General features: G+C 41.3%; 1 protein-coding gene across 1 annotated transcript in view; it reads right to left on the minus strand.

The window, feature by feature from the left end:
• Positions 1–11,171, minus strand: part of NR4A3 (nuclear receptor subfamily 4 group A member 3) — a 37,224-nt gene that overhangs the window by 15,430 nt on the left and 10,623 nt on the right. The window contains exons 2-4 of the mRNA XM_008642687.2: positions 7,747–8,633; positions 5,427–5,556; positions 4,295–4,467 (exon numbers count right to left, since the gene is read on the minus strand). Of these exons, the coding sequence (XP_008640909.1) occupies positions 4,295–4,467; positions 5,427–5,556; positions 7,747–8,631 (1,188 nt within the window). The 5' untranslated portion in view covers positions 8,632–8,633. The remainder of the gene's footprint in view (positions 1–4,294; positions 4,468–5,426; positions 5,557–7,746; positions 8,634–11,171) is intronic.

Raw genomic sequence — 11,171 nt, forward strand, 5'->3', positions numbered from 1 at the left:
CATTAACAGTGGACTGGCAGCCTGGGAGGACCATATTACAACTGTGGGCTGCAGGTATCACCCAAGTTGCTAACTGCAACCCAAGCTGCTAACTGTGCAGGACAGAGAGCAGGGGCAGCAAGCAGAACTTCTCAGGTAGCTGTCCTGCTCTCTGCCCCTCCTAGCTGGAGCTGGTTGCTGTTGGCAGGTAAGGGATGAAGGACACAATGTCAGAGTTGCTGACTGATGGGAGAACCACAGCAATCCTAGAGACCTCTCCCTGTATCTGTGGTCCTGGTACTAGCCCTTAGTGACTCTGTTCTGCTTACCCAACACTAACTGCATGAGCTTCTCATGGTAAGTTCCAGTTCACATCCCTTATCAGCTGGTGAAACATGTGCAATCCTTCTTAAAAAGTTTATATGGAGACAAATTTTGCCTCAGCTACTCCAAAGAATCCTGTGATAGTGAGGGAGGTAGAGGCACAATATGGAGAAGATGGGGAGCATCAGTAGAAAAATCTGTATGCTGCATCATTTATGTGTTCAGACTCCCACCTGAATGGAGCAGTTGAGGATACTCAAGCAGCATGAATCAACTACTCCTGGCACTGGACTGCAGCAAGATGCACCCAGATAATTAATGGGTAGAAAAAGATAATTTGCTTTTTCACAGACTATGCATGTTCTGGACCCTCTAGAAGTGAAGGTGCAGAGCAAGCCACAGCAAGTGTGCATTTGGCTCTGGGAGATGTGCTTTGCTGAACAGGTGGGGACCTATGACTCTTTCTTAATACACAGGGAAACTAAACAGGCTGATGGAAACTCCTGCCTCACAATAGGTATTGCTAAGGCAAGACATATTCTTGATCCTTTGAGCAGTAAAGAGGAGGGAAAAGAAAGGGGAAAGAAAAAAGATAGTACCCATTCTGAATGGGTTCATTCTAATTATAACTCATCACAACTCAGTGTAATTATGCCAGGTGTTAATTTGTTCCCAATATTTATAAAACATTCCTTTGGCAAAAGTACGGCAAAGTTTTAACATTTTCTAATGAAGGTGAATGCTGCATTATGTCATGTAACTGTGAATGCTACAGTGTGGTATATACCCCACGCTGGGCACTGAAATTAAATGCATCTAAAAAAATTATAACCTGTATTTTTTATTATAGTCTATCCCATGAGAGCAATTTTAGAAGAAAGGTAAAAAGATTATATGGAATTGTATAGTTTTCAGCTGCTGCAATACATCACTGCTCGCTACAAAGAGTTAGCACTTACAAAGGATTGTTAAAATAAAATATTATTTACTTGTAATAGATTTAGGAGGATATAAGTAACCATAAATGGTATGTATGTTTTCGTTTCTTGCACCACAATTGTGGGGTTTTTCCATAATTATTTCATGGAGAAGTAATGATATTTGACCTAACTTGTGACCAAGACAGCTGGCAAACCTGCCCTTGGTCAGGAGGCCACAGGGACGGAAGGGCTCCCTCTGATCTGCATTTCTAAACCTGCCCTATGCAAACTGGAGGCAAACAGGGAGAAAGACAAAAGACAAAGCTCTGCCCCACTCCCTTCCTCGAAGCTCCTTTGGGAATTAAATGAAATCTGACAGTTACTTAAGGAGGGGGTTGCATGTGTAGCAAGCAACATTAACTTGTATGTTATATCTGAGGAGATTTGGAAAGCCTGAGGTTGGGAAGCCCGATAGCACAACTTAGCTCTGCCCTTTGCCTGCTTTCATCAGTCCTTCATCGACTGCTACAGCTGCAAAAGCCTAACAATAACTTCTCTGCACAGAGGAAAACCTACACTCATTTTTCCAAAAGCCACGATATGTGCTTAATTTTGTGGCCCAGGAAGGGGGGGATTGTTGCCTAAATGCTGCACTCCCCCTCTGAAAAGGCAACATTTCTATTTGATTTGGTGCCTACTCTGCATGAATAAGGATGGCAAGTTATAGGGTCTGTTTTTCATCTCACTTCCTTAAAAGTGTGAACTCAGGGAATTGTACCAGTAAACAGGTGTGAGACCAGACTACAGCCCTTGGCAATTGCCTTTTGAAACGAAGTACCTAAATATACCACTGCTTGTGGACTGGTAAGTTAAAACCAGTGCTGAGATGAAAAGCAGCCATGTTCTGAACAGAACTGTTTCCAATGTTTTGGTGTAAAGTTTGTTGCTTATGTAATTTCATTTTTGTTTTTGTTTTCTTCCTGGGTTGCTCTGTCTGTGTGTGTGTGTGTGTGTGGGGGGGGGTTTTTTGGAGGGAAGGGATACATGTTTCTCTCTGAAACTTTTATCAGTATTTTAAAGACGGTCAAGATATTACAGCCTGTAAACATGAAGACCATGCTAAACATTAAGGTCGTATCTGCAGAAGTGCCAGGACTGACTCCAAAGCCAGGTTTCAAGATCTGCCCATTTGTGGTGCTCAGCAGGGTCACAGCCTAGCTGAACATGCCATAAGTTAGTTTTTACAGGTACAGGATGATTCTTCGGAGGAGTATTTTAGCATTGCTGTGTGTTTATGGCATGCTTCATTAAACTCAGTTAATCTTGCTTTTTACACAGCATTTGTTTCTGACCTCCTCTAACTTTTCAAAGTAAGTATAAGGGTGTATGAAAAACATAAGAATCTACTAATTTCTAGTAGAATCTTTTTGTCTTTTCAGTACTGCTGGGCATAACAGACTATTATATATTTTAGTGTAAAGGAAAACTTAGATACTAATAGGTTCTAACAGAAAATCACACAATCTTTTAGCTACCAAGACTAAGTTAATTTACTGTCAATCATATGGTCCCTGTAATGTCCCACAAAATTGTTCCAACAAATTTGTTCAATAATTAAATCTATGGGTTGTTTTCATTAAAAGAGAAATAATTACTGCAGGACAAAGAAAACAATCACATAAAAGTACATAATTTTTGTTCAGTTTTCTGTAAATGCAAAAGAGCTTTATATCAATAAAAAATACAAACTATGGCCTCTGGACTCCTGTAATTCTGTGGAACCCAGCAGATTGCTATCAAAGAGCACAGCTCGTCACACACCTTGGTATTTGCAGAATGATCCCTGAGACATTCTGGGTAAGTTAAAGTACATGCAGATATGGCTAATGCATTCTCCCTGTAGTAGGTTGTCAGACACTGAACAGCTAGATTCTTGAAAATAACTTGAAAAATTAAATTATTTAATACTTACAGATTAGCTTAAAGAAAATATGTTACAGCATGTTTTAAATTGCTAAATTATATACATAAGTATAGTCTAAAATAGCATAATGTAATTTTTATACAATTACAGTAAATATGATTTAGGATTAAATATTACTTAGCAACAAGTGATAAATGGCCAATGGAGTTGTTGTCTGAATACAGTTGCTATTTTTTACAGTCTCAAATTTAGTCATATTTCTTTTAGGGGGAAGAATTTGATCTTTTTTTTCCTTAGCTGTAATTTCTTTCTTACCCTATATCAACCTGCCTAAAAATTGTATTTAACAAGCCATTTCAGTGCTGTATTTTAACAACTACAGAACATTTTTTTTCAGACTTCAGAATGTGCCATGAATATTTAAATCATGACTATGATACATTAAAGAACAAGGTTAAAAAAATATATAATCTTTGGTAAAGCTTTGTTGAGATAATTTTTCAGAATTTTTATTTTAAAAGGCTTGTTTTAAAAATGTGAGTTTTACTGAAGGAATATTCATGCTGGAGTATCCAAAGCCAACCCTGGTCCCACTTAAATAATGGCAAAATTCCTGTGGATTTCAACAGGAATGGTCCTATCCATCCAGTGCCATACTCTGCAACCCTTCTATCTGAATATTAGGGAAGTGCTATTAAATTTTAGCCTTCAGAAAATGGAAGTTAAGATATTGGACATATAAGTACTGCTCCTGGTTAATCAATGACATCATACTTGATTGTGTTTTGGCACAGCCTTTTTGCAAGAAGAATGCTCTATTTATCCGTGCATTTTTCCTTTCACTCAGCCATGGAATATACTGCAGAATATTAGATCATTTTGTGATTGAGATCCTCACAATGAATAGTTACTAACACTAATAACTAATAGTTACTAACTACTGAACTTCCTTTCCTCTCATAGTCCACCTATCACAAAAAGACAACGGCTGGCTGGACCAGTTTCTACCCTCATCCAAATTTCACACTTAATTTCATTTTGGCAAACCAGCTGGTAAGGAGAAATGCAGCTTGCAAATTATTTCTGTGTGGAAAGCAAATAGGGCAAGAAAAGTGAGACATACTCAAGAAAGAAAAGTGAGACATACTCTTGAATAGTCCAGCTCCCTGGGCGTGGAGTCGGTTAAAGCTCGAACGAGGGCATTCATCATGCTGATGGGAGGAGAGGGTGGGGAGGGCTGAGAGGGTTCTTGCTGTAAGGGGCTCTTTGGTTTGGAAGGCAGCCGACCTCTTCTCCCTTTCAGGCTGTCGGTACGGACAACTAGGTGAAAAGAATCCCAAGGGAATGAGTTGTGAAGGTACCAGCAAATGATGGGTCAGAATGAACACCCTGCTTTCCTTACAGTGGACAGACCAGCAAAAATAAGAACGTTCTCCAGTTTCAGCACATGCTTCTGATGCCTTTGATTGCAAAGGAACATAAATGGCACCAAAACTGTGTCAGACCTATGACTGTAAGCAGCAATGTAGCTGCTTACTGAGAGCCCAGCTGTGTTCCTTGTGTCCATGCTTTGTTTGTGGCACGTCTGTGTGCCCGTGTATGTGTGCCTGTGACACTCCACTGCTGAAAAAAAACCTGAATGTGAAACACAGATTTTTGTGTTTCTACTACCAGTGTCTCTTTTAAATGGCAGAGGCATTCATTCAAAGTAATTTTAGCTTTCTTGAAGCATTTGAAAAAACACGGTCACACTATATAGGTCGTATTATCCATGTCAGTATTTGCAATGGGACTGCTCACACAATATTACTCACATGCTTAAATATTTGCAGAATTGGTACTAATGAGTTGATCCTGTTTCCATTTAAATTAATTGCAAATTTACAATCAGCTTATGGGAATGAAACGAGATCCTATGTCAAAATGCACACAATCCAGTGCAGCCCCCAGTGAGATAACAAGGGGAAGCCAACAGCATTATCGAGCAATGTTCAAAGTTAATAAAGGAGACATTTTGGCCACTGTCAAATTATCCTCTTGTGACCTTGCTGTTCTTGAACTCTGGGGTCTATAGTCTAAATATGATAATAGGGGTGAAAAGCAGAAAATCAATACATTATTACATAAACACACATATTTGGGGGTAAGTTATGAATCTCATCACTGTCAAATTTATTGTAGAGACATCCATGCTGAAATACACACACACACACATACACACACACACATTCATTAAACATAATATTTTAGTTTCCTGGGATAATAGCCAGGGCCCTTACCTTCTTTAACCATGCCGACACTGAGACACTTCTGGAACCGGCAGTATTGGCATCTGTTACGACGTCTCTTGTCCACTGGGCAGTTTTTATTTGCCAGACAAACATATTTTGCATTTTTCTGAACTGTTCTCTGCAAAAATGCAACACAAAAATAGTAAACTGATTGTTTCTTGAGCAACTTAGAACCTGACAAAATGTGTTTTAATTACAACATGAAAAGTGACAGTGCAATTCATATAATTAGATAAAATTAATTTCCTAACACACTAGCCTGCAGGAAAAACAATTTTATTAGTGCTAGCTGCTGACAATGAAAATCATCTAGGATTGTTCTGAAGCAAGTCTCTGGAGACAGGCAACTTTGAATGATAAAATCATATCTGAAATTACCAGGTCATCACATCTACCTTTGGGGATTAGATTATCTCCGCTTTTAATATCCCTTTGGGAACAATTTTCTACTTGGTTCATTCCCTTGATTATTGCTGACCTTATTAGAATAAAATCAAAATTATCTGCAATGTACTTCTCTTGCTATCACTATTGTTAGTCAAATACCACAATAACTGGTTTGGTTAGCCATTAAAATCATCAGGGAGAAAAATGAAAATACCAGAAACCCCTACAAAAGATTTTTGGCTAAATACTCTGGGAAAGTTAACCTGACCTGAGGAAAAAAGACAGAATAATGCCATAGATACGTACATTTAATTAACTCTAAAGTCATGTTGAAAAAAAATAAAACAAAATTAAAATTTGTAGAAACCTGGTAAGCTTTGGAAGAATGTAACAAATATTAGTGCAAAAATGTATCAAGCTGCCATACTTAAAATCAAGGATAGATCAATAAATAACATCCAAAAAGATATTACTAGAAAAGACACCCGGAAGAAATTTATCAACTCAACATTCAATATTAAATCTGTCACTGCAATTAAATTAATGGATAAATTTTATTTCCTAATTTGTGTTTGTTATCAAATAACAGCCTCAATGTACTAAATATAAGAGATATAGCAAATATTGTTCATTGTGATTTGGAGCTGAAAACAGTTTAATTTTGCAGAATAAGGTACTGTTAAAAATCAAGGATATGCTATTGATTTCCACAGGGGCAGGTTTGGGATAACAAGAGCTGCTATTTCCATGTTATTTGTATACCCTTTTCTAGTTACATTTAAATAACAAATTAGTTTTATAGGAGATGTGTGTGTTACCATGTGATCAAAGGATTATTATTAAGTAACACTGACAGTTCCATCTACAATAAAAAAACATTGCAAGCCCTCCCCCCAAATATTTTGGGATTGTTTTTCTTTCCATTTTATCTTTGAGCAGAACAGGGACATGACTGCTATCTTAGCAAGAAGAAATAGACCAAATCAACCCCAAATGTTTCAAATCTTAAACTTGCTGCCCAGAACCATCCTACCAAGAGTCTATCCCAAGCTCTTCACTTAAACAAACTATTTCTGAAATTAATACTGGACTCTGGACCCAGTCTGCTGAAAGGAAATTACAAAGCACCCAAATCTAAGATCAAAAGAGCATATTCAGCTCTTGAAAATATAAGCACAAAGTTTCCACTGAGAAACTGCTGTGTGTAAGTTATTTGCCTTGCTATTCAGCTGCAGAGCTGCCTTCACTGCAGAGCAGGCACCAGGACCCTGTGCAGTGCTTAGTCACTGCTCTGCAGGCAGCTTTCCCCCAGTGAGGACTCCCTGGGCTCCTGAGCTGAAAGTTACAAGGCAGCTACCAAATGCAACTAGAAGTACTTGCGTTTTTCCCATGAGTGAAACCAGTTTCTTCCTGGTGCTGACCACCCTGCATTCCTCCTCACGCTGACCACCCCATGACAACAAACGGCACTGCTGCCACCACCTAAAATATTAAGTGGACTCTACGATTTCAGGGTTTCTTTTTTCACCTTAAAACAAAGCATAATTGGAATGGGTGACTGAGTAAAATCCAGGTTGAATGTACTCCAGGTGCATTTCACTACAGAATAAATGCAGTTTATAGCTTAAACTAGGGTGACCCATGTTTCATTGGGAATGCTGGCAGACCAGAGATGTGGTTTGCCCAGATCACTGCCATGGCCTCCTCTCAGCAGCTACTGGCAGATCCTTTTATCCTACACAGGGCTTTCCTTGGCCTTCTTCAAAAACTCTGGATGTCCCTCCCACCCTGGTGGGGGGCCTGAGTTTTAGCACACGATGTCCCTGAACCCCCGGGTCAGGACCAGGAGCATGCGGGGACAGAGGGGGTGGGAAGTGAGGTGGGGGCAAGCAGGGAGGGGAGCGAAGCGCAGAGCTCTCACCTTGAAAAAGCCCTTGCAGCCCTCACACGTCCGCACCCCGTAGTGCTGGCAGGCGGCATTATCTCCACAGACAGCGCAGGTGCCTTCCCCAGACGAAGAGCTCCTGCTGGGCGGAGACGGGAGGCCACTGCTGCCGCTCCCGCTGCTCTCGCCCATCAGGCTGGAGGTGGCTGCGTTGAGGCCGAGTGGTGAGAAGGCTAAGGTGGCTGGTCTTTTGGCCAGGTGAAGCCCGTAGGAATGGCCCTCCGTGGGGGCCTGGCTGGCGGCGGGCCTGTCCGAGCCCAGGGGCAGGCTCAGGGAGGCAGGGTCGTAGCACATGTGGGCGGCCGCGGACGGCGTGTGCGGAGGCGAGTGCTTGAAGTGGAAGAGAGGGAAGCGCGGAGGCACGGTCTTCATGGGGGTGGCGTCCATCAGGTGGCCGGGAGGCAGGCAGGTCTGCGTGGGCTGCAGCGGGGGCTCATCCCACAGGCCCTGGTGAGCAGGGAAGCCGGGTGTGGTGGGCGTGGAGGGTGGGGATTGCTTGAAGTACATGGAAGTGCTTGGCATCCCCTCATCTGTGGATGGGGGCAGTGAGGGCTGGTATGGGGACAGCCGGGTGTCTTCCATCTTTATGAGGGGCCTCTGGCCAGAGGAGGCAGTTTGCATTTGGTAGAGGCAGGAAGGCTTGAGCTCATAGCTGCCAGAGTAACCCTCCATAAAGGTGCTGAAGCTGGGCAGGGAGGTGGTGGCGGTGGCAGTGATTTCGGTACTGCTCAGGTCCATGGTCAGCTTGGCATAGTCAGGGTTCATGATGTCTGAGCTGTACTCCGAGCCATACGCGTAGGTCTGAGATGCATAATTCGAACCCGGCGGTGAAGGACTATACTGCGCTTGCACACAGGGCATATCTGCAGGGGCAAAGGGGCACGTTAACAACAAGCCCAGTGCACCAGGCCGCGGCCCAGGCCCTCACAAACTTCTTTCCTAGGAGCCTTCCCACGTTTCAGAGCTCAGATAAGCACCCAACTCCCATTCGGACATTTAAATTAGCCTCAAGCCTTTTCCTTTCAACAAGAAATATTCATCAAGGACCGGCTAAGTATTCGGTATTATGGAGCCTGCTCTCATCTAGTCAAGGGAGAAACTCACATTTATACCAGTGTCAGTGAGAGAAGAATCCATCTCAAGCTGCCCTACATCTGCTGCTTAATATACATAGGTGTCAATGAGAATTAGATAAGCAGAATGAGAACAGTTTATGACTCTACGTCTGTCTCTGTATGCATGCAATCATGCTGTAAAATTTTCATGAAGGGTAAACGAGATTATCAAATGCATAATATTAAAAATTATATTTATTTTAAAAGAAGCAGCATCTGCAGTACATGTCAGAGGAATTACTCAAATCACAAGGTTTGCTACTCAGGACTTGCAAACACCAATTTTGCTTACCCAATTCCAGACCTTCAAAGAATATTTCTGGTCAGCTAATAATTTAAAGTTGCTGTCTCATTGTTAGTTTTAAGGCTTATGTCTGGTAAAATGTTCTTTAAAAAGTGGAGGGTACAACATCCCCCTCAATTTGCAAAAATGTAGGATAAAAATTACGTGGTATTTCTGTTTTTATAGGAAAGCAAGGTTGAGGCTAGTAATACAGTTGGTTTTATTCATTAGTCATAAAACTTAATGTGGTTCACTGATAGCTGGGATGGTTGAAGCAACACAGTGCCTGGCTAAAAAGATCTGATTGTTATTTTCTTTTACATTTCCTACTAGTCTGCCATGTAATTTGCTGGTCACAGGAAATAATCAACTGAATTCTGCAATTCATTGAGGTTTGTCTGACTAAACACTGTGAGAGTCTAGCCCAATATTTGCAACTCGAACTAAAAGTGTGTAGTGTATTTTGGTTCCACAGCAGAGGAAAAAAATGCTCAATTAGTATAAATTTCCTCATAAAGAGAAAAGTAAATATGGATAAAATGTATATCAAAATTAAGTGCAGTTCATCTCTTCTTAATCATGGTAATTTATATTCCAGAAGCACTTGAGAAATAATTCATGCTAAAAAAAACCCCCAAAACTGCCTTGAAAATAATGAGGTTTTCCTCATTATTTTAAGAACTCTTTTCATTTACAATTTTAAAATATTCACTCCTGGCATGGAGGAATCCAACTAATTTGTGTTAAATCAACTTTTAATTCTTTCCTGCCCACTTTACAGATAAATATATTTAAACTAAGCACCAAATTTGAATTATCACGCTGTCACAAACCATTCAGATTTTTCTTCTTCTCGAGGAAACATTAAAATCTGAGAAAAAACCAGTACTGCTGTTTCCTGAAATTAAGACCTTCCTGCTCTTAAATCCAAAAGCTTGAAGAAAAAGGCAGGACAACCCTCCCTCAAGCCTTGCCTCCCAATGTTATTCATGTATTTATTCTACTGTTCTCTTTTTTCCTATCAATTTCTGTCCATGCCATTCCACGCACACACATTTCCTGGCAAGTCGTATCACTATCATTTGTTAGTTTAAGTACTGGCTGTTAAAACATAGTGATCAGTGCTTAATCAAATAAAAAGGGAAAGAAATTCTTTCCACACACCTCCACTGGAAACTGACGGAGGAACACAACAGAGTGAGTGGACAGATAATGTCACAAGTGGACATGTTGATACACAGCTCTATGAAGGAAAAAATCTTTTTTGCTAGCTCAGAAAACGAGCAGGAGTTCAAGGGAACAGATCATTATGCCGTTTTTTCTGCATTTTTTTCTGAGCATTAGAGAGTTATGTCACTGAATTCTGTTCAAAGTGGAGTAGAAAAACAGAAGTCTAAAATAACTCTGACCGAAGGACTGAAAAAATATCCCTAACCTAAAGGTCTGGTCTATCCTGGCTCTGTGGGACTCCTCCTACCTCGCCTTTTGCCAGCGCACTTGTCTAAGTCTAACCCCTACTTTTCCACTTAGGGCAGCAGTATTAATTCCCCTGCAAAGTAAATAACCTGGGATTCTTTCTTCTTTATCTAACAATATTAAAGCAAGAAAAGAAAAAGCCCCACAGGAGGCACATTGAAGAACAACCTGTCACCAAAACCCAAATGAATGGGTAAAAGCATCAGGGCAGGGACATCGGGAGCTATTACCATGTTATTTTGCTTTCTTTGCGAGAACTTGAAAAGGATGCCCAGTTCAACGCCAGAGAAGCTGGGCTCCTCACAGGGACGCTAGCACCCCCAACCAGCTTCCCCTTAAATCTGTCACATCTTCGGCGAGGGGCTCGCAACCTCGTGTGTGCTCAGGCACGGCATCGCCAAAAGCGCTGCGAAAGGCAGGCGCTGCCCTGATCCTTTTGGGATTTAAACGCCCCGGGACGTCGGGGACCAATGATGCCAAAGGGATTTGGGAAGGGTAGGGGCCGCGGCCGCGGCAGGAGCTCCCGC

This window comes from Corvus brachyrhynchos, unplaced genomic scaffold (genome assembly GCF_000691975.1).
Source record: "Corvus brachyrhynchos isolate BGI_N302 unplaced genomic scaffold, ASM69197v1 scaffold409, whole genome shotgun sequence".
In the NCBI taxonomy this organism is placed as follows: Eukaryota; Metazoa; Chordata; class Aves; order Passeriformes; family Corvidae; genus Corvus; species Corvus brachyrhynchos.